At 42.2% G+C, this 27,394-nt stretch overlaps 1 protein-coding gene across 2 annotated transcripts in view; it reads right to left on the bottom strand.

Moving 5' to 3' along the window:
* Positions 1–10,465: 10,465 nt before the first annotated feature.
* Positions 10,466–27,394, bottom strand: part of Slc35f5 (solute carrier family 35 member F5) — a 29,172-nt gene continuing 12,243 nt past the window's right edge. The window contains exons 8-15 of one of the 2 annotated variants that reach the window (XM_051203981.1): positions 26,362–26,443; positions 25,050–25,137; positions 22,023–22,087; positions 19,069–19,173; positions 18,272–18,431; positions 16,028–16,118; positions 11,811–11,965; positions 10,466–10,574 (exon numbers count right to left, since the gene is read on the bottom strand). In XM_051203981.1, coding sequence (XP_051059938.1) covers positions 10,499–10,574; positions 11,811–11,965; positions 16,028–16,118; positions 18,272–18,431; positions 19,069–19,173; positions 22,023–22,087; positions 25,050–25,137; positions 26,362–26,443 — 822 coding nt within the window. In that variant the 3' untranslated portion in view covers positions 10,466–10,498. The remainder of the gene's footprint in view (positions 10,575–11,810; positions 11,966–16,027; positions 16,119–18,271; positions 18,432–19,068; positions 19,174–22,022; positions 22,088–25,049; positions 25,138–26,361; positions 26,444–27,394) is intronic. The other variant, XR_007835767.1, reaches the window with a different exon arrangement.

The following is a 27,394-nucleotide window of genomic DNA, read 5'->3' as shown; positions in this document are numbered from 1 at the left end:
TCACACACATGTCTAATAACATACATCTATTGAAACATTGCTTTTACATGTAGTACTGTCAAAGTGGTGCTTAACCTTGAAGGTAAACAAACCACGAGTTTTTAGATGATAAAAAAAGAAAGAAAGAAATAAACAAGATAAGAAACTAAGAATTTTGGTAAAATTGCTCCTATCATTAGTCAATCTTTGTCTCCATCAACAAAACAGGAGCTTCCAATAAAAACAACAGAAGAGTTCCCATGGTCATTGTTCGCTTTGAATTTTTAATGAACTCTTTAAACACTCTTGAGATTTAAAGGGCATTTCCCCAAGTCTATATAGTAATCTTATGAAGCATGATATTACCAGTTTTTGCCAAGGAAAGTAAAACTGATGCTATTAAAAAGGAATGTGGAACCAAAACCTCCAAGTCTATTTACAAAGGGACCTTGGACGTGGGTTGGCCATGGGCTAGCTTTCATGGTCTACACACAGTGGTGAGCAATAGACACCCTGTCTCAAATAAGGAGTATGGGACAGACTGACACCCAAGTTTGTCCCTCACTTCTATGTGCATGTGCAAACCTTCACTCACATACACAACATGAATGAGGTAGAGGGGAGCAAGCGAGCAAGAGAGAGAGAGAGAGAGAGGGAGAGGGAGAGAGAGGGAGAGAGGCTCTTAAATATCCAGGCAGGATTTTGAGTATACCGAGACAACTATGAATACAGTACAGTTGAATATATGAGCTATAGCTTTAAATCCTATAAATTAACCAGGTCACATAAGCCACACCATCATTAAAAACCCAGCACACAATATTGTACAATATTTTCTGCAAATATTACCCACTAACAAAACCTATTTCAAAAGGACAGTAGGACGAAGTGACAGCAACCAATAAAGCTGAGGATGGTGATGGCATTCGATTAATTTGCTAATAAGATTATGGGGAATACTATTTCCTAATAAGCTTCTGTGTCCTTCAGGAAGGTTTTATTTGTTCATCAGGCATGCCAATGATGAGTGCTATGGATCTGATGAGAAAAGTAGCTTCTAGAAAGTTCCAACCCCAAGTTGGTCCTACATGATGGATATCAAAATGGACATTAGCATTCTTCCTGAGACAAGGCCAGACACCTCTGAGAACATTCTCACTTAACCTTGTGAGCTCACTTCTACTGAGACAATGAGTCCTATCCATCAGCTGCCAGGCAAAAACCAGTTCAATGTGAAGAATTAATTACACCAGGCTGACAGAAGCCAGTATCTCAATAAAAACTTTTACATTTACTTAAGGAAAAGCATAGGTGCCCAGCACATACCGAATGCCCTCCAAGCTCCTAGACACATCCATCCACACTGTCCTGCCTCATTTCTGTTTTGTTGCCCTTGGGATTCTGATTATCATCAACCAGGAATTTTCCCAGACAAAACAGAGGGGACAGCTCAATCAATAAAGTGTCTGTCCTGTAAGCATGAGGTCCCAAGTTCAGATCCCCTGCATCCATAAAATGCTGGGCATGGTGGTTTATGTCTGCAAGCTTAGTGCTTGGGGGGTACTAAGTTTCAGTGACTTTGTTTCAAAAACTATGTTGGAGGCAAGAGAGATAGCTCAGCCCATAGAGGCACTTGACACCAAGGCTGACGACTGGAGTATAATTTCTGGGATCTGTGATAGGACAGCACAGACACCCACAGCTTGTCCTCTGGTCTCCATGGGAGTGTATGCCATGCACATACACAGAAAGATATATGAAGAAATAAAAATTTCAAAAGCTAGCTGGGCATTGGTGACACACACCTTTAATCCCAGCACTGGGGAGGCAGAAGCAGGCGAATCTCTATGAGTTCCAGGCCAGCTTGGTCTACAAAGCTACACAGAGAAACCCTGTCTTGAAAAATTTTAAAAAATAAAAATCAAAAACTGAGGTAGAGAGTGACATCTACTGTGAATTCTGGCTTCTTTCTGCACACATGTGCAGCTGCATATATGTGTACACACCTATACATCTACCAAACCAAACAACCCCAAACCAAAACACAAGCACACTGCCTTCACTTGAGACACTGTAATAATGAGATATAAATTATGTATAGGGATAAAAGGAGAAGACTGGAAACAGGGTTTAGGGCTTCTTATGCATATTGAGATTCAGAAAACTAACTACAGGCCAGTGTTGGGGTGTGGGGAAGGCATTAGCTGCTCTTGATTGGGACTTGTGCCCATCATTAATTGATAACACTTTTCTTTGCATTTACTAATCGCACCTATGGAGCTCAGAAGACAACTTGTAAGAGTCAGGCCTCTTCCTTCACTGACCCAGCAGCAAGTGTCTTTACCTACTAAGCCAGCTTGCTGCTCTCCCTACCATTTCTAAGTCTGCAATGCACTCTCTGTGATCACAGGACTAGCCAGCCTGTCTGCCTTCCTCCCACTCTTCCTCCCTATTTATTGAGATAGCCAATCTTGTCAATTTTATGCACGTGGGAAGAGGGACCCTTGTTTGAAAGACTGCCTCCATCAGACTGGGCTGTGGGGCATTTTTCTTTTTTATTGCTAATTGATGTTAGGGGGCCCAGCCCACTGTGAGTGGTACCATTCTTATATAGGTGGGCTGTGCTGTGTGAGCCTGGCTTCAGTTCCTGCCTCCAGGTTCCTGCCTTGAGCTCCTGCCCCCACTTCCCTCCACAATGGACTGTATGTAACCTGTAACTGAAAAAAAAAAAAAAACAACTCCTTGTCCCTGGAAGTTGTTGTTTTTGGTAATAATGCTTTATCACAGCAACATAATAGCAAACTAGGATATTTGTTTACTTATTTATAATTGATTTTGAGATGAGTCTGGCATGTTATGCTAGCTCCACACTCTAGGGTTGAAATGTTCCTCCTCCTTCTGTCTCCTAAGTAGGTGGTACAGATGATGGTACCCAACTTTCAACACATTACCTTTTGAGTACCCTAAAATACAAATCATGGAGGTCGGGCACACAGCTGTAATTCCAGCGCTTCTGAAGTTGAGGAAGGGGGGATTAGGAGTTCTAAGGACAGAACTAACTAGATAGTGAGTCTGGGGCTATCCTGGGAATAAGACCATCTCAAGACAATGAAAAGAACAAGGAGGTGAATGAGGAGGGGAAGGAGGAGGAGAAAGAAGATGAAGGAGGCTCTGAAGAAAGAGGTAGGTAGAAGGAAAAGGAGGAGTAGAGGAGGAGGCGGCTGCAACATAGACACTTTCCCTTGCTCACTCTCCAATGGCTACAGAATTTAAATATAAGAATTACCCAGATAGGGGCTGGGGAGATGCCGGCTCAGTGTATAAGAACATATACTTCTACAGAGAACCCAAGTTCATTTCTCAGCACCTACACTCAACTACCCATCACTCCAGCTCCCGGGGATTCAACACTCTCATTTTGACCAAGGGCACTGCACTCATGTGCACATATCCATACACGGGTATACACATATCCACATATGTGGGCGGCAAGCAGGAAAGAGCAGGCTCCTCAGACACCCTGACCTCTGTTGAGGCTGCAGGTGGTGCATGTTAGTCCAGAGGTAATGGGCCACCAGGGCTAGAGCCTCGAACCTTTCTTGTCAATTTTTGGGCAGGCCACAGCAGAACTAGAGCCCAGGGAGGTGTGGGTCCTGTCATACTGGAACCTAAGGGTCTTTACAGGAGGAGCCCAGGATGGAAGGAGGTATTGCTACCAATACAGGAGCCAGTAGAAGTGGCTGTCAGTTGATCCTGGTGGGCTGAGGCTGAGCCAGAGGGGTTGCTTTGGCCACTGCTAATGTTAGACCTGAGCAAGATGTGTGCTGAAAAGTTCATCATGGGCAATGTGCCTACCACCTGGACCCTATGTGCTACAAACAGACCTGCAAAGCAGTATGCCCACTGAGTAATGATAGCATGACCATTAAGAGGGAAACAAACTACTCTAGTTGCATTTGAGACTGTCTCCACCAGAAGGAATACACATGTTTGTAAAGCTGTTCAGTAGCCTTTGACTGGTTGTCTAGGCCCTACTAAGAAGATTCTACAGTTGTCTTAGATGGGGTAGTATTCTGAGCAGGTTTCCCGCCAGCCTGGTCTCACTGCCTTATCAGCCCCAAATAACACACATAGATGCTGCATTACATATAAAACTGTTGGCCTGTTGCTAGTGTTTCTTATTGGCTAGCTCTGTCTTCAATATTAACCCATTTCTATTAATCTAAGTATTTCCACATAGTCTTATCTTACCAGAGAGAGGGCCCGTGTTCTGCTCTCTCCATCCTCCATGCTGAATCTCCTCCCTACTCTTCCCGAATCCTCCTTGTCTCCTAGTCCCACCTATCTTGCTTTCCTATTGGCCAACAGTGCTTTATTCATTAACCAATAAGAGAAACCTATTTACAGAATGACCCATCAGGGTAGGGGCTCCTGTGACCCTACTCCACCAGAGTTAATGACAGCAAGGGAGGGATGCTGGGGGAAAGAAAGTCATTGTCATTAGGGATGCGACCATTGATAAGCTACTTGTGAATCAGTAGACATCGTCACGGTGGCTCACAAAGCAAAACCATGATAGTGAGATGGGGACTTAGTGGAAGGATGGGGTGGGTGGGAAGGTGGGTTTGTGGGGGAGGAGGGTAAGAGGGTTGAGGATGGGGGTGCCAGAATAGATTGTATACATATATGATGTGATCAAAGAATAAATCAATTTAAAAAATAATAAATCACCCAGAAAAGTAAAACTTGAGGAGAAAGATAGCAGGCAGGAGAGAAAGTGGTAGTAATTTACCCCAAAGTTCACTAGTTCAATGGTGACTTCCCAGGGGCCTGATGCAGATCCATTACTCAGGTTAACTGAGGCTTACTCATCAATCCTTAATCCCGACTGGCAAGCATCCTCCGTGAGACAAGAGGGCAAGGCAACCAATGCACACTGAACCCACCAGCTCCGCCCACTGTATTTAGATTAACATCTCAAATTGAGTTTTACTTTCACTATCTCAATTATTTTGCCCTGGAAATTGTGGAAGACCTTTGTAAACTCTGACAGCAAATCCAGAAAACTACAGATATGGGTAACAGCCAACCAGAATTAGTCTGGTGGTGGTTTGAATGTAACTGCCCCCCCCATAATCTCACAGGGAGCAGCGTTAGGTGTGGCGTTGTTGGAGTGGGGTGGCCTTGTTAGAAGTGTGTCACTGTGAGGGTGGGCTTTGAGGTTTCCATGCTCAGGATACCACGCCATGTGACAGTCAGCTTCCTTTTGCCTGCCAGACATAGGATCCGGCTATTTCTCCAAACCTAAGACAGCAAGCTACTTCAGTATGATGTTTCTAAAAGTTCCTCAGAAATCCATATTGTGTTTGTGTTTGTGTGTGTGTGTGTGTGTGTGTGTGTGTGCATGTTGCATGTATTCATGTCTGCAGTAAATGTGTGCACATGTGAAGAATGTGTGTAGGTCATTAGCAATTGCCATTCCTTAGGTACTGCCCACCTTGATTCTTAAAAAATGTGTGTCCCTGTATGTGTGTGTGTGTGTGAACAACCCTCAGAAGTTGCTTGTTATTTCCCACCATCACTACAGTTTCTCCTGTTTCTAATTATGCCAACTTCCTAGTAACCCCTATGTCTCCACCCCCCCCACACACACACAGAACCAAAGGAGTGCAGGGATTACAGAGGCATATCACTACAGGGGGGGTTTTGTGTGGGTTCTTGATCCAAGTCAGGTCATCAGGTTTGTGCAGCAATCTGAGTCATCCTCCTGGCTCCATGACTTGTTTGAGGCAGGGTCTTCCACTGACCTGGACCTTACCAAGTGGGCCAGCAAGCCCCAGGGTCCGCCTTTCTCCATCACGACCACCCTGGCTATTTTTATTATCAGTTCTGGAGATCTCACCCAGACCCACATGCTTGGCAAGATAAGCACTTTACTGAGAACTCTTCCCATCCTCTGTATGTCTTTTACCCTGCCAACCAGCATTGGTTTTAGAATAAGACTTGTGGCCCCAAGTGAAAAACACAGCTGTCTGCTATTTAAATTAACATAATGCAGAGGACTCCGGACTAAGCAGAAAGACAGCTAACCTTTATTTTAGATTTGGGTTAACACTGAACCAATTTTAAGGATGTGAAAAGGATAAAATGGAATCCTGTAAAGGTAATTTTAAAAATGAGATTCATTAAGTGATTTGGAGAATGGTTCTTACTTGAAACAGGATTGGATTCTGACTACCTAGAATTCAGAGTCTTCAGACATGAATTCACCAACAGGAAACAATTCCAGAAGCACACACACACTGTGAGTATTTTATATGTATTTTGAGATCGGTCTCGCTCTCCAGGGCTGGCCATAAATCCACTTTGTAGCCATGCACAGCTTTGAGCTCCCAATCCTCCTGCCTCCACCCTGAGTGCTGGGATTCCAGGTATGCATCACTTCATGTGGGTTATGCAGGCTGGGAATGGAACCCAGGGCTTCCTGTGTGCCAACTGAGATGGGGCCCCCTGCCCCATGATTTAATAATGACAGACGAAAGAATCAGATGTTATCTTTACACCGGAGTATCTCCTTGCCTTTCTTTTTTATTTTAACCATTTATATTTACTTAGGAAAGTAAGATTGTTTAAGGAAGCAGCACCCAGTTTTAGAGTAATTTATATGTGGGAAAAAAATACAAAATTACTTGATACATCTTTAATACACAAATATATATACAAACATTTTATTCTAATAATATTCTTTACCACTTCAATTTAAACCATTCCATTATGAAAATTTAATTGAAGAGAGAATATTCCTTTAAAACTCTAAATTAAACAGAGCTTTCTTAACTAATTTGTAGTCGCACAGCCTTTAGAAATATGTGATTTTCCAGTTTACAATTCTTCCCCTGTATAACTGTTAGGGCTTGTCACATTTTTAAAGATACAAGGCACCAAACACCAGGGAGAGATCACACAGTGAGTGCACTTGGACCAGATCTTTGCTCAAACACTTGTCCTCTGCATGAACACACTTGTTCCATTAACATTTCTTCTGTGTGGTTATTTTGCAATCTACAAAACTTGAAAAATAGAATCTGCACCCACTACAGGCAATGCCTGTCAGAACGCTCATCTGCTCATGTAGGTGATTTCTCGTGACTCAGTCTGAAGGAGCATGTTTAAGAGTTCCCTGGAAAGACTTTGTTCCTTGATTGGTTTCAGTGATTTCATGAACTGAACTGGTACATAAGGCAGTTTGGTCCTTTGGAGCAACTGGACTGCACACAACCTACATGGAACATCCTTCATTTTGAAAATGAAGAAAGCAGGCATGAGGAAAATGTATTTAGAGTTTCAAAGAACTGAAACTGGTGTTTAGACTAGGCACTGAAACACCTCTACAAAGAACCTGCCTGATTGTCTCTTCGCTGTAGAATGTCCCATTACTCTAAAAACAAAAGGATACAGAAAATGGTTACTCATCATTTACATCATTCTACTTTTCTGCAGCAGAGTCTGAGAAGCAAATTATCTTAATGCTGAAATACCCACCATACACAATACATGTATTTAGTAACGAGATACTTGATCTGGAGAAGAATAGGCAGGGCTACCAGACAACGAGAAGGCCAGGGAGAGGAAGGCCAGAAGAGATGCTATGATGCCAGAGGAGTAACATGCTGGATTATGGGTAAGCCACAGCCTCGTGGCAATACATAGATTAATAGAAATTAATCTTAAAATTAAGACAGAGCTAGCTAATAAAAAGCTTGAGCAATTGGCCAAACATTTTATACTGAATATATAAGTCTTTGTGTGTTTATTTGAGGCAAAATAGCTGTGGGACCAGGCAGACCAAAAACCTCCATCTTAAATGGTGCCCAACATGGGGCTTGAACCCACAACCCTGGGATTAAAGTCCCATACTCTACCAACTGAGCCCTCTAGCTCTGGCTTTTCTAACCACTGAAACACAGCCTGGAGGGATGGGGTGAGGTTGGACGTGAGGAACACTCCACAGAAAAATAACCCATAAAAAATATGATGGCATAAAGACACTCTAAATAGCCACCTTCACAGTTGCCTGCACATTAAATATTTTACTTCTATCCGTGTGTCTGTCTGTGGGTGTGTACACATGAATGTGGTGCCTGAAGAGGTCAGAAAGGACAGGGGGTCCCCTGCAGTTGGGGTTAGAGGCAGTTGTGAGCTGCCTGATATGTGTGTGAGGAGCCAAGCTCAGCTCCTATACAAGAGCCCAAGCACTGAGCCATCTCTCCAGCCCCATTATTTTTAATCTGAAAATGGCATACCTGTCCCACAAGCCTCCCTTAAAAGACAGCAGGCCATGAAGGCCATTTTGCTAAGAAGGAATAAGCCACATGAACAAAGAGAACAAACAATCAAGTCTTGGATGGCCTGAAGAAGGACAACTAAGTGTTCCCGTCAGAAAGGGTGAGGAAGGGATGGAAAGCAGGGCTCTAGCACATATCGCATAGAAGGCCAGTTACGCAGTCAGAGGGCTCCCCTGTTTTACATGAAAGGAAAACTTCAACGTTTGTTCTCTAGACACTGTAGCAAGAGAAGTACTAGAGAAAATATCAGGAACATTTTTAATGAGGTGGCCAGCTCTTACTTAGGCATAAAAATACTAACACAGTATATAGAGCTCTCCAAAGTTATGTAGCAACTATACAGAGGTAGTGAGAAATGTGTTTGTTCTGTTGTTTTTTGTTTGTTTTGTTTTTAAGACATAGCCCAGGATGGCCTCAAACTCACTATGTGGAGGAGAATGACCTTGATCTCCACTCCCCAAATGCTGGGTTTACATCATGTGTCACCATGTCCCACCAGATAATGGAGAGGCCAGAATGACATGGAATTGGGAGGCAAGAATGTGGTGTGGGAGTAGAGATCCTCATCTATCTCAATGAAAATGTCTGTCACCTGGAGATGCCTAAAGCTGGACAGACAAGCAACAGAGCATAATCTGTAAAGAGACAGGCAAGTCCAAGAGAATCAGCTACGATTGGGGATTACAAGAGAGTTAACAACATTTGCCTCCACCCCTTCCTAAGGAACTATGGGAAGTTAATGGCTGCTGAGGAAAGGAGAGACGTGTTGTAGCCACCGGCAGGTTGCTCATGCTCTTATAAAAAATAACCCCTCACACATGTTCTTGTAAGGAAACTGAAGTTCTCTCTCTCTCTCTCTCTCTCTCTCTCTCTCTCTCTCTCTCTCTCTCACACACACACACACACACACACACACACACACACACACACACTCACAGTGAGGAGGACGAAGAAGAGATGTGAGACACTCTAAATACTTTAGAAAATATTTTTCTGAAGTTTATCATTGAGTAAAATTATTTAGATGAATAAAAACGATGGAGTAAAGGACTGGAGAGATGACTCGGCTAGAACAGTGTTTGCTGCACAAGCATGAGGACCTGACTTTACATCCCATAACCCACATAAACAGGCAGGCACAGCAGCACATGCCTGTGATCCCTGGGCTGGGAGCTGGAGAAGAGAGGGTTCCTGGGATTTGCTGGCCAGACACTCTAGCTGAACCAGTGAGCTTCAGGTTCATTGAGGGACTGCTGGGAGTAATAAAGGCCGGGAATGGAGGTCAACCTCTGGCCAGAGGCCATACATGAACACATGCACGCACATGGAGACATACACACACACACACACACACACACACACACACACACACACACACACACACAGAGTGACAGAGAGAGAAAGAGTTAAAACTCACTGGCCATCTAATATGAGGAAGGCACTATTGTGACACTTTGAACTCAATACCTGTAATATCATTCTGGCACAATGCCACTTCCCAAACAAGGAAACAGGTTCAAAGAGGCCAGGAAACTCCCAAAGTGTCACAGATCCAGCTGTGAAAGAACCTGGAGACCTGGAACCCAAGTGGTTTGACTCCAGGGACTATAGCACTTTGGGCCATCTCAAAAAAACTCATTCTAGAAAATCTCCTGCAGGAGCAGGATGTAGTGTTGCACACCTTTAGTGCCAACGCCAACACTCTGGAAATAAGAGGCAGGTGGGAATCTCTGTGAGTTTGGGTTAGTCTGGTCCACATAGCAAGCTCCAGCCTAGCCAGGGCTACATAGAGGATCTTGTCTCAAAAAAGAAAGATGGGTGGATGGAAGAAGGAAGTAATGAGGGAGAGAGGGAGGGATGAAGGAGAGAGGGAAGGAAGGGATGGAGGGAAGGAAAGGATGGAGGGAAGGGAAGAGGGCAGGGAGAGGGAGGGAAAGAGAAAAGGAGGGAGAGAAGGAGGGAGGGAGGGCAGGAGCGGGGAGGGAGAAAGGGAGGAAGGAAGGAAGGAAGGAAGGGAGGAAGGGAGGGAGGGAGGGAGGGAGGGAGGGAGGGAGGGAGGGAGGGAGCAAGGAAGGAGGAAGGCCAACCTGCCACTTTTGAGTATTCTCAAGAATAAGAACACCATGAAACACTAGTTCTGGTGCAATACACACCTGGACTACAGACGACAGCAGCTAAGTAGCTCCATCCTCCTGCGAAACGCTGTGCATAGGAATGAGGCTCTCACACTGTTCACTGTCTTCTGAAACTCTAAAGAAAGGGCAACAGTTAAGAAAGCTATCGAACTAAAAAAGAAACCTCAGAAATGGCCTGCTACCCTGTCTGAAGCTGGGAGGTCAAAATACAGTTAGTGGCAAAAGCAGCAATTTCCTCGTGTTTTTGAAGTGCACTACAAAAAGCTCTCCTAAAACGAAACAGAAAAGAACATGTAAGCCAGTACTGACATAGTCTATTATCAGCTGCACCCAAACCAAAGCTTTCTATATTTAAATCAATTACAGACCACCTGGGAACCAAACTATTTGCTTCCTAATAATTAGCAGTGGGGAAATTATCTCATCATCCAAAGGATCCAAACACATCTTTTTCCTTATACAACACAAATTACAGAATTCACACTTTCAACAACTACTATCAAAACCCTTAAAAGCCAGGCCACTGTGGTGATTCTCAGTTTGCTCAGCCTACCCATCACTGCTGTTTTGTCTGTTGAAACAGGGTCTGCCCCTGTAGCCCAAGCTGGCCCCAATCTCAGAAAGCTACTGGTCCTCCGGAGACAGAGGTGAGAGGGTCAGGAGTTCAGGGCCAGCTAGGGTCGCATGGTAAGACTGGATCTCAAAAACAAAAACAAGGGCTGGGAGATGGCTTGATTGCCTCGCAAGTGTAAGACGTAAATTCACCACCCAAACCCTTGTAGCCAGGCAAGACAGAAGCATCTGTATGTAATCCCAGGGGTGGAGACAAGGAGGGTCCCTGGGGCTCACTGCTGGCCAGCATAGTCAAACTGGTCCATGCCTTCTGTATGTATGTTTCTCTTACTGAGAAATAATAAAATGAATAAAAACACTGATTGCTCAGTAGAGGCAGGGACTAGAACACGAGGAGAATGCTGGGGAGAGAGGCAGAGAGAGAACTCGAAGAGACAACATGTAGAGGCAGGGAAGATAGGACATGCCAGACATTCTCTGGTAAGATAAGGCCATGTAGAAATACTAGATTAGTAGTTATGGGTTAGTAGTTAAGACAGAGCTAGCCATCAGCCAAGAGTTTTATAATCAGTCTGTCTCTGTGTGCTTATTTAGGGCTGAAGGGCAGGACCTAGCAGGGCAGAAACCTCCATCTTCAGGTCCAGGCTACCCCAACTAACACACTAGTGAAACACTCAAAAACTAAGGTGTTGCTTAGGGAACACATTTGACACATGAATGAATGAATGAATGGATGTACACACACAAGCTTGAAAAAAAACTTTGTGACAAAACATACCTCTGAATTCGATGTTTTCTGCATATAAAGGCAAAAATTCTTCTGACTCCTACCATCACAGGATCCCAATTATTATAATGGCATAGGAGAGTAACAATAAAAAATGAAAAAAACACAGGGATAGCGCCTGCAAAAAATAACCAAGAAAACTGCACCTAAAACAAAAGATTAAAATAAAACCTCAAAATTATCATCAAGGCAATTTTTACCTTTAAGACATTAAAATACCAAGAAGACAGGTTAAACACTGATAATATTATTATATAAAAGGATCTGGGACTTCAATTTACAATTCTACTTGCCTAAATAACTAGGAGAAATACTTACTGCTCTAAAAGAATGGACAAAAGAAAAGCAGCAAAGGTATGTCAATGTTTACTAGGTGCAGTGCTCAGAGTGGGATGTCCAGAGTGGGTGTCTGTCTCCAGCATCATGGTGCCCATGGTCTCTCCCTGCCCACAAGTGGATGTTTCTTCCTCAATTTCCAACACTATCTTCAAAATTTCAGATTTGAAAATCAATGTGGTGTTACAGCTATGTTAACAGCTATATCACAGTTCTGAGTGTTAAAACCAAGTGAAACCCTTACAACTTTTGCAAGCCTTCTATCAATAATTCATAACAAGTTCTATTTATAATTTTAGTCCTTTTTTGTTTTGTTTTGTTTTTTGTCTGTTTGTTTAGACAGGGTTTCTCTGTGTAATAGCTGTGGCTGTCCTGGAGCTCGCTTTGTAGACCAGGCTGGCCTCAAACTCACAGAGATTCACCTGTCTCTGCCTACCAAGTACTGGGGTTAAAGGCATACACTCCCCCACCTTCCCCCCCCCCCCCAGCTATTACTTACAATCTTAAAGGTTTATTTACTTATTTTGGTCATGTGTATGTGTATCTCTGCTGGTGTCAGCAGGGGCTGGAAAGGGGCATTTGATGCTCTGCAGCTGGGGTCATGGGTGGGTAACTGTGAGTTGTCTGACATGGATGCTGGAATTTGAACTCAAATCCTCAGGAAGAGAAACAAGGCTCTTCACCTCTAGCCCCACAAATTCAAATTATAACACCCAAAACTGGTTCGTTCCCCATCAAAATACCTATGAGAATAGATAGCTCAGAGAGATAGCTCAGTAGGAAAAGGCACTTGCAGCCAAGCCTGGGAGCATGAGTCACTCCCTGGTACCCACGCAGTGGGAGGAGAAAACTGACTCCTGGGGGTCTTCTCTGACCTCCACACATACACCAGAATTAACTCTGACCAAGTGAACAACAGCAGGCAAGAAGCCAGACTTCAGCACAAAAGAGCCCTCTGATGCAACCATTATGATCCTCACATCCATCATTGACCAAGGTCCTCAAGAAACTCAAGATAATGAAATGCCATAAAGCTTAAAAGGTCATCCTTGGTGTTTAGAAGTTACCTTTAGTGTCTAGATGGAACTGAAGTATCCAAAACCATTTTCTAAGCAGGCTGCACTGACTACTGAGGGTGATGAGGGACACAGTGGTTAACAAAAGGAAATAGCCACTCCTGTCCGCTAAATACGGAAAAAGTGTTTGCCCTCTTCTGAGAGAAATAAGGGACAAAAGAGAAGGCTCAATAAAGTGCTTGATTGCATAAGCATGAAAAATTAGATTTGATCCACAGAATCCTGATTTAAAAAAAAAAAAAAAAAAAAACTGGGGCAAAGTGGCACACATTGAAATCCTAGGACATGTACATAAGGTAGAGACAGAAGGATCTCTGAGCCCACTGGCCAGCCAGCCTACTTAGAAAGCCTCAGGGTCCAGGGAGAGACACTGTCTCAAAAATAGATAGATAGTACCTTAGGAACAACACCCAGTGCTGTCCTCTGGCCTCTGCATTCACACATGGGCCCATATGCACTCATTCAAACACACACATTCATAAAAACAAAAGGAAAAAAGGAGAGTTTTCATAGGCAAAAACTCCCTCTGCTGGAAAGCACACGCTGGCCCATTTAACACCATTAAAACAGAAAAGTTTCATGAGAATGATGTATTTGGTGAAGACTTTGGGAGAAAACAAAATAATCCTCCAACACATGAGCTGATTTGCACACTCAGTGACCCACAGAACACCCAGGAATTGAGTCCTCATTAAGAGATACTGAGAAGTCCACAGTTAAAGTATTCTGTCAAAGTATTGACAAAATGTAACAATATTTAGAATTACCTCCAGAACATCTAATAATCTATAAATGTCAGCACAGAATTACTTTGTAAAAATTTACTTATTTATGTGTATATGTGTGTGCCTGAGTGCATGTATGTGCACTACACATGTACAGGTGCTAGCAGAGGGCAGAAAGGGTGTTGGATTCCCTGCAACTGGAGTTACAGGCAGCCTGATGGGAACTGAACCCAAGTGCTCAGTAAGACCAGTAAGTGCTCTTAACCACTGATCCATCTCCTATCCCTAGAGTACCATTTTAAATAAAGAATCTATGCATCACTGAGAGTATTTTGCCTTTGTCCACAAGGTACACAAAGACCTAAATAAAAATAGCACTAAAAATTAAGGCTACTAGAACACCTGCAGGTTTCAAACATTTTCAAATTGTATTAAGTCAACACACTATGATTATTTATGTCTTAAAATATTCAAATTCCAAGTGTAGAGTAAGTGACTGTCTTCCTCCCACAGCCTTAGGCAGGTGCATACTCCTTTCCTCTGTCATCCTTAGAAGCACTAAAGAAACTTTCCCCACAGGGCAAGGTAGCACACGCCTTTAATTCCAGCACTTGGGAGGCAGAGCCCTGTGAGTTCAAGGCCAGCTTGATCAATGTAGTGTGTTTCAGATCAGCTAGGGTAACACCATGAGACCCCATCTCAAGGAAAGAGAGAGAGAAGGAAGGTAGGAAGGAAGGAAGGAAAAGGAAAGAATGAAGGAAGGAAGGAAGGAAGGAAGGAAGGAAGGAAGGAAGGAAGGAATTTCTAGCTCATGTCTCTAGGCAAAGATGCTCCAGAGTGTTACTTCTGCACCATAGTTTATAAGCAGCATCCCTGCGTCCAGACTGGGACATCACATAAGAGGGCAGGGACATGCCGGCTAAGTGTGATGCAGATGAGCCTCCTCCAGGGCACCACATCATTCTCCTGGAGCTCACTTCCACAGCAGTGCAGCACACTGTTAAGACCCATTGGAGCTGACCCGAGCAACCAGGTTACCCCTACTAGATACTACAGCAATCTCCTACTGCACACAATGGAACCACACCAAAGACACGAGGAACAAAGCAGCTACTCAAACACTACAAGCCCCATATAAAGCTGTTTCCCTTACCTGAAAACTAATGGGAAAATATTGAAAGACCAAAATTAAGACTATCTATTTCTTTTGTATTTTATGTTATTTATCTATTTAGTGTGTGTACAATCGTATGGGTGTATGTATGTACATATGCTATGCCCATGACTGTGGAGGTCAGAGGTCAACCTTGGCTCTTATGGTGGTTTGAATGGGTATAGTTGCCACAGACTCATGTGTCTGAATGCTTGGCCTATAGGGAATGGCACTATTCAGAGGTGTGGCCTTGTTAAGAGTAGGTGTGGCCTTATTGGAGGAAATGTGTCACTGTAGGGGTGGGCTTTGAGGTCCCAGATGCTCAAGCTATGCCAGTGTGGGACACAGTTGCTTTTGCTGCCTGTGTATCAAGATGTACAACTCTCAGCTCCTTCTCCAGCAGTATGTCTCCCTGCACTCCATCATGAAGATAATGGACTAAACCTCTCAATTAACTGTTTCCCTTTATAAGAGTTGCTGTGGTCGTGGTATGCCTTCCCAGCAATAGAAACCCCAGAAGACAGCTAGCTGTCTTTCCTTAGGTGATGTTTTTTGAAACAGAATCACTCGATGGCTTAGGACTCCCTTTGTGAGCTAGGCTGGTTGGTCAGTGAGCCCCAGAGTTCCTTCTCTCTCCACCTCCCCAGCACTGGGGTTACATGCATGCAACACTACTTCTGACTTTTATTAAACCTAAATTCTGGGGATCGAGCTCCATCCTCAAGTTTGTAGAATCATTCTACTGATTGAGCCTTAGCCCCTACCATTTATGTTTCTGTGTAGTGGGCTCCCTTCTAGAAGGAGAAGCATTAAGTATTATGCATATCTGCCTCCCTTATTATTTAAACATACCCCTCAACTATCATTGGGTCTGCTTTAGTGATGTTCCTAGAGTATCTCATGAAGAACCTGGCTTACCTTTTGCATGCACATGTCGGCTATGATGGAGAGAGGTATTGTAAGGCTTAGTGCAAGTGTGCCTATCAATGATGAGGTAAGAAAGCAGCCCCTGAAAAGAAGAAAGGAAACATAAAACATAACTTCTACATTAAAAACATTTTTTAAAAATGCCACTAAACAAATTGAACCAAGATTTCCTATCCTATAATACGTGCCTGAGAGATCCCAAGCAAAGATGAAAGCTGAGTATGGACAGAAACACAAAAAATAATAGTTACTAATATGATTCCAAAGTTTGCCCTTGAATATTAAAAATACAAACATGGAATTATACTGTTCCTGGGTGCTTTAAACTATTTTTGAGATCTGCTTGCATATACTATTCAACTTTGAAAATATAAACACATACACACACAGGCATATATATATTAATTATATTTCATTAATTTAAAATTCAGAGCAGAATTTTTAGTCTTTGATACCTAACAGAACCACATATTACTTTTCTTTAGATTTGACACACTAATTTTTAAATCATCTATATGAATACATATATACATATATATGAATGGGTCTATACATGTGAATACAGTGTCCTTGGGGATCAGAAGTGGTGTGAATCCTCTGGAGCTGCAGTTACAGACAGTGGTAAGCTTCCCAATGTGGGTGCTGGGAACTGAATTCAGGTCTTTTGCTAGACCAGCATGCACTCTTAAACAAAGAGATATCTCTCTACCCACCCCCCACAACAGCATTAGTAAAACTGAAATCACACACAAACTTGAAGAAACCGACAAGCTGGTGCCACAAGGCCCAGCTCTTTGAAAACTTCAATCTGATTGAAACTGTACTAAGACTATAATGGAAGTCTCACTAACTCCATATGAACACTGTATTCAAACTTACATTAAACTTACTGTCATTAAATGAAAACAGTCTAACATATTTTAGTATGCTAGCATCCCAAGAATCTATTCATAATTTTCACATATAATACATCCATCTGTAAAGTTCTGAATATAAACATAACAACAAGAAAGCCTGTGAACAACCAAACACTCCCAAGCTCCCTAAGTAAGCAGCATCAAGTGTCCCATTTCATGCAAATATATGATGTCCATGAGATCATGGCTACTTCCATTTGTATAACACTAGTCTTTATGTGTTCATATATTCATGATCATGTGTGTGCATGTGCTCTCAGGTGTAGGTACACGTGTGCATGTATAGGCCAGAGGTCAACATTCAGGGTCTGCTTCACTCTTCACCTTCTCTGATTTTTGAGACTAGTTCTGCCACTGAACCTAGGTCACCGATTCAGCTGGACTAGTGGGCAAGTGAGTTCCATAGCTCTTCCTCTCTCTGCTCCCAAGTCAGTGTTAGAGATGTATTCCATCCTGCCTAGATATCCAAACTCAGATCCTCATGTTTGCGTAGCAAGAACTTTATCTACTGAGCCATCATCCCAGACCCCAACACTATACTTTAAAGACGTATTTTATTTATTGATAATTTCACACATGTAAATCAACACCTTGAAAGCACTTTTACAAACTTAAAACAGTTTGTATTGTCCTTAACACAGCCTAGAGCAGCGGTTCTCAACCTTCATAGGACTGCAGGTCTTTAAAACAGTTGCTCCTGTTGTGGTGACCCCCAACCATAAAATTATTTCATTGCTATTTCATAACTGTAATTTTGTTCCTGTTATGTATCATAATGTAAATATCTGATATTTGGGATATCTGATATGTAACCCGTGTGAAAGGATGGTTCAGACCCCAAAGGGATCGCAATGCACAGCCTGAGAACCACTGACTTAGAGTCGTCTGAGGAGGTCTCAACTGAGGGATTGGTTGGCCTGTGTCATGTCTTAACTGATGATTAATATGGGCAGGGCTGCCTGGCTTCCCTCAGTGATGGCCTGACATCTGGAAGTGTAAGCCTCCCCTCCCCTAAGTCACTTTTGGTCACAGCAGCAGGAAGGAAACCAGAAGAGTATTAATTCACAGTCTATATTCACTCATTTATTAAACAAACACTTTTGAGCTTCTTTCTATGTATCTTCATTGTGAAGGGCCCACAAAAGTTAAAACCAAAGCCTCTGCTCTTTCAGAATAAGTGTATTCAATTACAAGTACCTATGTGAAAGGGAAGTACACAGAAGGGACCTTCAGAACTCAGAAGACACAGAAATGTCCAAACTACTCCTAAGTTAACAAACTGACAAGAAATGAACTGCTGGAAAAGAACAGAACCTACCACAACCACAGAAACTCAGAGAGAACTGTTCCGATGAGGCCGTTGATAAGGATACACAGAAGTACCACTTTATTGGGAAACTCGAAGTCCTCAAAGCCAGTATAATGAAGTAAAAAGAACCCCGGCCATAAGAGCAGCAGATTAAACAGACCTACAAAACCTGAGTATAAAAGAGACACAGGTTAAAGTCATGGCTGACTTCAAGTTTCCAACCCTGGCAACACATTAGAAACGTGCGATCTCACAGAGGGCTTCAGTGGGTTGCTCAACTGGAACTCCAGTCCAGGTGCCTGCTGACTGCGGTTTGGATGGGCCAGTCAGTCAGTAAGGTGCTTGATGCTCAAATATGAGTGCATCCTCAGCACACAGCTGGTACACACGTGTGCTCTCAGCTCTGGGGACAGGCAGACACGGCTCTCTAGAACCCAGTGGCCTGTTAGTGTTGGTGAATTGTGAGGCCCAGAAGGTTCAACAAGAGACCTTGGAATCCATAATATTTCCAAGAAAATAAAAATAAATAAATAAAAATCATACAGAAGAGGGAAAGGGTCTCCATATCTCTTTAAAAACAAAAATCTGTGCTGGGCAATGGTGGCACGTGTCTTTAATCCCAGCACCAAAGCAGAGACAGGTGGATCTCAGTGAGTTTGAGGCCAGCCTGGTCTATGGTGTGAGTTCCAGGGCAGTCAGGACTGTTACACAGAGAAACCCTGTCTCCAAAAACCATTTAAAAAAAAAAAAACCCTATGGATTTATAATTTCAAGTAAATAGCCTAAAGGGCTAAACATATACTTGCCAAAGAACATTGGAATATCCAATTTATCTTCTCTGTCTACCTTTCTCTTGATCATCACAATGTAGACAGCATAGAGCATTGCTCCAGCAAGGGACCAAATGGAACCTGTAAAAACAAACACATGATTTAAACTCCAGGATCCCTTCATGAACTCATTCAATATATATTACTACATATAGTTAGAGTCTAATAAGACACTGAATACTAAATGAAGAAATGAGAATGTAAAAATGAAAACAAAACTAACTCATCCCACCCAGATCCTCCTTTAGGACAGAAAGGAACTGAATGGATGAATAAATATGTGCAAAAGCATTGGCCTTGGTAACCTAACTGAACACCCACACAGATTCTAACAATGGAAGTCAGAAAATAACATTTTGTCTTTAATTTTGAAACATGCTCTTACTTTCCTCTACATCAGTGGTTCTCATTCTTCCTAACTCTGTCCATTAATAAATACAGTTCTTCATATTGTGATGTCCCCAACCATAAAATTATTATTTTTGTGACTTTCCAGCTATAATTTTGCTACTGATACAGTCATAATAACTGTGTTTTGTGATGCTCTTAGGTAACTCCTGTGAAAGGGTCATTTGACTCCCAAAGGGGTTGCAACCTACAAACTGAGAACCACTGCTTTACATGAACCATTCAGACATAGGCTGTTGTACAATGTAACAAATGCTTCTCTTCCATCTCTAAGCCATTCTTGATCTTGCTCTTCCCATCACTCTATATGGATTTCCAGACACTCTACCACCACATCCATAAGGTCACACCTCTTCCACACAGCATCCTTTCTACTCTGCTAAATTTCCATCGATTTGTCTTCTGTTTTAGACAATGGAACATTTACTAACGTTAATTGTGGTATTATGGGTTGGGGAGATGGCCCAATGGGCAAAGCACTTGCCACACAAGTATGAGAACATGAGTTTGAATCCCCGTGACCCACATCAAGTCAGACACAGAAGTGCATGCATCTGTAATCCCAGAACTCTGCAATGAGATGAGAGGCAGAGAAAAGAAAGTCCCAGGAAGTTTACAAGCCAGCAGCAAGGCATATACAGTGACAAATAACAAAAGACCCCATCTCAAGCAAGGTGGAAATCAAGGACCAACACCTGAGGTTGTCCTCTAACCTCCACACAAACATTGTGTCACACATGTACCTATGCTCACACACTCACTTGTACATATGCACACATCATATATTCACACAAACTTTAAAAATGTGGCATTAATTTATTCTCTGCTGGCTTTGTTTTGTAATTCCCATATCTTATTTTAAACCAAGAACTGAAAATTACAAACACAAAATGTTTGCTTATAATTGGTTGAAATATGCAATACTCTGTGAAGCTCACAGTTCATGAATAATTACTGTCTTCATTAACTCATGTTCAAACAACCCTTAATTAAGCCTTCAAAAAATAATTACCGATGTGCCAAGTGACCACTCAATACTTTAATCTAGTCAAAAGAACAATATTTATTAAGCCTACCTATTTATTATTATCAAAACAAATTTAAAGCCTATCAACAAAATCTTACACTCACAAAACAAGTATATATTATATTTTTTGTTGTTTGTTTATTTGTTTGTCTTTTTTGTTTGATTTTTGGTTTTTCAAGACAGGGTTTCTCTGTAGAGTCCTGGCCATCCTGGAACTCACTCTGTAGACCTGGCTGGTCTTGAAATCATAGATCCTCCTGCCTCTGCCTCTCAAGTGCTGGGACTAAAGGCGTGCGCCACCATGCCTGCTACGTTAGGTTTTATGTATACAGAGTAGTTCTGGGTCAGAAAGGGTATATGTAGCTCAAAGCACCGCTGACTGGGTAGGAACCAGGAAGAGGTTGGAGAGCACTGCCCTGTCCTAGGTACTTCACATATACAGAGAAATGAACTAAGTTGGGCTCTGGCCACCTTTGTTTTTGCTAAATAAAGGCTGTAGATCAAAATTAAATGTTTACTCTAACAGTAACTGCTAAGGCAAAGAAACGGACTAGATGAGAAAACTAGGGGCTGAGAGTACAACAGGATAGTTCTATAACTTCACAGTATCTCCCCACAGGATGCTTGCTACTTCAACAACTAGTCACCTCACCCTAGAGCACCCTGACAGACACTACATCACTAGCAAAAGGTTAAAGCGATGCCATGGGTCTTCAGCACCAATCAGATAAGGAAATATTACTGGCATGGTATTACTACCAATCTGTACATCAATTTAACTAGAAAGAGTTCTAGACAAACCCCCGACTCAAACGGAGATGCACTGTACAAGACAGATAAGCTGTGCCCTTCTTAAGTGTCAGATTCATAAAAGACAAGTAAGACTGCATTAAGGCTCCTGTTGAGGGGACATTAGGGGAACAAGACAACTAAATGCAAATCAGTAAAAGATCTCAGGTCTCGGGCCACTAAAAGAGCCCTGTGGGAGGATGGCTGTATTAGAGATGGGGCTATAGCCCATACTACCAAAATTAAGTGTTCACTGTAGCAGTAACTGCTCATAAAGGTACAAATGTGGATGAGAAAATGAGTAGGCAATAGTAATTCCTATTAATTAATTCTTATAATTGCTTTGTAGTTATGTAAGTTAATATCTGAAGAATTTGGGTGAAGGTCATATAACCCTCCCCCCCCCCCCGTTTCATATCCCTTCCAAAGGAAAAGTTAAATTAACAGACAAATTTTTAAGACCCTGTGACTGGGTCAGCAAGATCTTAGCTAAGAGGTGCTTGCTGTTTCCAAACCTAGACACCTGAGTTCAATTCCAGGGACCCACATGGAAAGGAAAGAGTTGATTCTTACAGGTTATCCTCTGACTTCCACACATGAACTGTGTCACGTGCACACCCACACACATGTGTGCACATGTGTGTGCATGCAATGCAGTAAGCACATAGCTTGCTCAAATGCCCCAGAAGAGCAGTCACATACTTACCTATTGTGTCTCTTCTAGCAGACTTTTCAGACCCCGACAGGTTCACCAGCACCACACCTCCAATGCTGTGAGAGTAACACCCATTACTGATGAGCAAAAGAGCCTCCTAAAAGACTAATCATCTAATAAGAACTAAGAACTCATGCTAACTTTGGGTAAAACTGTCGGAGAATCCAGTGACTTTACTGATAAGTGCTGTGGGCTCCTCAGCACAGTACTACACTGACAGTGAACCCTCACAAATGCACACTGAGGACTTATAAGGAAGGGACTCATGAAGAGGCGAAGCAACCTGACCAAGACCCAGTGCCAGGGCTGGAACACAGGCAGTCTGTCCCCAAAGCCCAATATGCTTACATGCTACTGTCTTTTCATTACATAAAGGACAACTTGCCATCCTTTCGCTGAGCCTCCTCTCAAAGGCAGAAATAAAGCAAATGCACATAAAGCTAGAAATAGCACTTTTCTTGCAAGTGAAGCCTAAGTAAACAGAAAGGCTGTCCTTTCACATGCGATGAGCCCCATCAACCCCAGGACTTTAGTGGGCCAATAGAAGACAACTGAAGGCTGCTGAAAAGTCAGCGGACATTGACTCAGTTGACTGCCACTTGCTGAGCATCTAGAACGAGCAAAGCAGTGTGTTCCAGTGGGGAGGGAACAAGATGGGCATGGTTCTGGTAGCCGAAGAGCTTGCACAGCCTTTCTGCTTCTGGCTAGCTTATTAGTTGTGTCTATTTTTGCAAACAAACAGAAGTGCTGGAAATTTAAAAGATGGCCCAATTCTCTTGCCTACTGATCAAAGTCTCAGGCACATTTGGGGAGTAGTATAGAGAAAGAATGTGTTTTCCCTTATGGAACAATGAGATTAGAAGCTAAACAGAATACTCCTTACACTGGATCATCCTCCTCTCTAGTGGCAGTGTCAGGTTTCCTGCTATGATCATTGTTTGGATTAGAGTCAGCTGTTGTTTACCAAGTTCCCACAATATAATAGAAACCATTTCATTTCCATCCAGAGGATGATGCCATGGCGCTGCCTAAATATACTGAGCACACGTTGTTCCTTGAAACAGTTTAGAAGTTTGACCTCATCCATCCGCATGACTGTCCTATGAGACAAATTCTACTGTGATCTTCAGTTTACAGAACAGGAAACAGGCAAAGAGATTTCAAAATAATATGCAAGTTCTCAAAACTTGTAATGGAGTTGGGACTTGATCACAGACAGCAGAATGTGATTTCTGAACTCATTAGATTTCCTTCAAGGCTATAGTTATATCAAATTCTATGCCACAAAAATTCAATCTCATTGTTTAAGGCCAATTCAAAACAAAGTGAGAATTAAGTAGTGTTCAGTAGATATTCTTAAGAGTAAAATTACACAAAAAAATTAAAATCAATTATCCTAAACTACAGTGTTTTTGTTTTTTTTTTTTTTTTTTTTAGGAAAGAAAATAACTACTTTAGACTCATGGCCATGTGGTTTCTCTGACAATTCTGCTGCCCCACAACAGCCACAGATGATAAGCAAATGAATGAAAATGACTGTTTCAATAAAGCTTAATTTGTAAAAACTGGCAGGCAGCTGATCTTAGTTTCCTAATCCTCAGTCTTAACCTACTTTAACCAAAATATTCTGTCAAAAGTACTTGCAAGTTCAATATTTTATATCCATTCCCTCTTCTATCAAATCTTTCTTTATTACATGGGACTAAGAAAAGTTTTAAAAATCAGCATATATTTTAGGTAAAGTTTAATAAAAACCTCATTTACTTCCTCAATACAAACGTATTATATTTCCAAAAAGCAAAAGCATGTTTGGTTAAATCATTGGAAGCATAAAAAAGAATATAAATCTGGAAATTATAAAGACTAGATGTAGATTAGTTGGGTCAACCAGAATGTCACTAAAAGAGCCTTGGCCAGCTTTCCCTTACGTCTAAAAGCTGTAATATAGAATATAAAAGGAATGATCAGTCTTCTACTGTTGCCAAGTGCAAGTCACTTAAATACTTGACAGACATTGCTCCACATTTTACAACAAGGTCACAAAGCAGAAAAGCTCTAGTCCTCTGGGCTAGAGCAGGGCCTAGGGGAGGCAACAGACTCTGACTTAGTCTCAGCCACTGCTGAGAGAGCCTCATCATTAAGCTCTCCTGCTACCTTCTTTGCTCTCTTTTTCCAAAAATAGCTGCGTTGTCAAACTGAAGCAGCTCCTTTGAGTGCTGTCTATGGGAAAGCCTCTGCTAGGCTCTCAGCAATACATAGAACATGAAGCAACGTTTCAGCCTTTAAAGGTGTACAGCCCAGCAGAGAAGACAAGCAACACTAGCTCACAGTTACATATGAAAGGCTGAAATGTACTTATTGACAATGGGGCTGCGGTGCCCTGAGATAAAATTGCCAGATGAATTAAACAGAAAGTAAGAGGAAAAAAAGCACTGCAGGCTAAGATTACTGGAGAAAATGCAATCTGAATTTTAGAAGAAAGGGACAAATTGAAGCCAACATAAAAAAGGGACATGTGTCCGGACAAAGAGATAGACAACTGATGACTATATTGACACATCCAAAGTGAAAGTTAGTTCAAGACTTAATAATCTTGCAGTCAGTGAGAACCAGAGGATATGAACCACACTGTCCTGGAATCCTTCCCTCCGGTTACCCTAAGCAGCGTCTTGTCCACAGGAAGCTTTCTTTTGCCTCGTTATTTGCTTATGTATTATAACAATAAATTGTTTCACCGTCATATTTTTAAAGACTATTACTTGCTTGTGTCCACACAGGTATACGAGTGCATGTTTACAAAAGTATGTGTGCTAGTGTGTGCAATGAGAGGCCAGATGAGGGCGCTGGATCTGTGAGATTTATAGGCTTTGTGGAATAGCCAGTTCAGTGAATGGGTATTTAGACCTGGTCCCCAGTCTTCATGATTATTCTAGGGAGCTCTCTTAACTCCTGAGCCATATTTCCAGATGTGGTATCATATGTCTGAGCACAGCAAACTAGCCTATGTTATACTCTTACCTTAAAATTACAGCTAACAGTTTAGAGAGGGTAAATCTGTCTCCACTGTTACTCGGAAACACAGCTGCAAGGATTAACGTAAAAAGTCCTACAGAGAGGGAGAAAAGGAGAAAAGCAGCTGTTAATTTACTTCCACCAATACCAAAGACAACGCGAGTGAATCACATACCAAACTTTTAAGCTAACTGTTTTGTTCTTTTCAAACAACTAATGCTGCATTTCCTTAAGTGGAAATGTTCAAAAGTCAGATTAAGAAGAGCTTCTAAACTAAGCCACATTTATTCTAACAGTGCAGATAAGGGTAGACCTAGTTATTTTTAAACTAATAAGCACTAAGTTGAGCCTTCAGAGTAACAGTGTGACTTCATCAGTCATGCCCACGTTCTAAGTTATTCCTACAGCTTCGAAAATACTTCTTTTATCTTCCGGATTTGGAAGGTGAGTCAATGTTAAAAATAAAACACCTACTAGAGTGCAAATTTTAGACATGAAATAAGCAGTCGTGGCATTTAGCCAAAGGCATCTAGAAAAAGATTTCTGAAAAGGAAATATGCAGTGTAAGGCTACCATAAAGGGAGGATAGGTCTAAATAACCTTCATACACGGCAGAATAAAAACCAGAGGGCCAGGTGTGGTGGTGCATGTCTTTAATTCCACCACTTGGGAGGCAGAAGCAGGGGGTTCTCAGAGTTCTAGGCCAGACTGGTGGGTCTACTGAGTAAGTACCAAAATAGCCATGGCTACACAGAGAAACCCTGTTATAAAGCAAAAGTATACAAACAAAGAAGCAAACAAACCCACAGGGGAACAAAGGGAGAGCATGTGCCTACTATACACAGACCTAGAAAAATGGTCATGCATTGCAGGATAAAAACCACAGAGGCCAAGGTATACTTCTGGAAGAGTAGGTGCCCAGCATGCTCAGTCCTGGGTTTGATCCCCAGCACTGAACAAAAATAAGAACAGCCAAACAATAACTACAAAGTACCCGAGGGGACAGACATCAATAGCACAAAGTTCAGGATATACTACATTGTAACCATGCAAACAAGACTGCATGCTGTAATGACACTGCTTGGAAGGCAGGCATAGGGAGGAGGGTCACCGCAAGTTCAAAGCCAGCCAGGCCTGGTCTATATAGTAAACTTACCAGAGCTCAATAGTAAGGGTCTCAGTAACAACCTCCCCAATATACTATAATATACTAATTTACAACAGAACTAAAAACTTAGTTTATGTCTATGTACATACAAATATCAGTAGCTATACATGCATCAATTCAGAATGCAGATCTTAAAGACACATTTCTTACCAGAAGTTGAAGACAAAATATTCACTATGGCAACCTGTGTGTCTGAAAGTGCTTCTTGATATGACAAATTTGCCAAAAACCACTAAACAAAAAGAAAAGCAAGTGAAACCTCACAAAAAAAACCATCCATATCTGCCAGTTCAGCTCACATTGTGCCCCCCCCCACTCTTCCAAGCACTATTACTGTATGAGGTTCGTTCTTAATCAAAAACTCAAATGGATATATGTGTGGGGACATGGGAACATGCATACAGTGGCAGCAGAGCCAGAAGAGGGTGTCAGATCCCTTGACCTGTAATCACAGATGGCTGTGAGACACCCAGTGTAGGTGCTGGGAACTAAATGCTAGTCCTCTGCAAGAGCAGTATGTGTTCTGAATCCTGGGTCATCTCTCCAGTCCCGACAAGTGGTTTCAAAGACTGCTCTTTGAGAGAAAAAAAAAAAAAAAAAAAAAAAAAATCACAGGCCCCCAAATAAGGACAAGCATTAATAATCATACCTAAGATAAAGCTACTCAATTCAATTTCCTGAAAACACTAATCAGTTCAAACACAGCAACACAAACCTGGACCCCCCCCCCCAGCACTCAAGGTTAAGTAGATTACAAATTCCAGAAACTGAAGTAACACAATTAATTTAAATTAAGTTGTAATAAAAAAAAAAAAAACAAATAAACTAGAACTTGTCTAGTATGCACAGAACCTGATTTCAATTTCCAGCACCGACTGGGCAGTAGTGGTACATGCCTTTAATCCCAGCACTCGGGAGGCAGAGGCAGGCAGATCTCTGTGAGTTCGAGACCAGCCTAGTCTACAACAGCTAGTTCCAGGACAGCTAGAGCTGTCACACAGAGAAACCCTGTCTGGGGGGGGGGGGGGGGTTTGAGTCGGGGGAGGAAGCATTCAGAGCTGGAGAGATGACTCAATGGTTAAAGTAGTTGCCACTCTTGCAAAGGACCTGAGTTTGGTTCCCATCACCCACAATGCATGCCTCAGGACTTCCTGTAACTCCAGCTCCAGGGGACCCGACACTC

Source organism: Phodopus roborovskii, unplaced genomic scaffold (genome assembly GCF_943737965.1).
Source record: "Phodopus roborovskii unplaced genomic scaffold, PHOROB, whole genome shotgun sequence".
NCBI lineage: Eukaryota > Metazoa > Chordata > Mammalia > Rodentia > Cricetidae > Phodopus > Phodopus roborovskii.
This window is presented reverse-complemented; position numbering and strand designations above follow the sequence as displayed.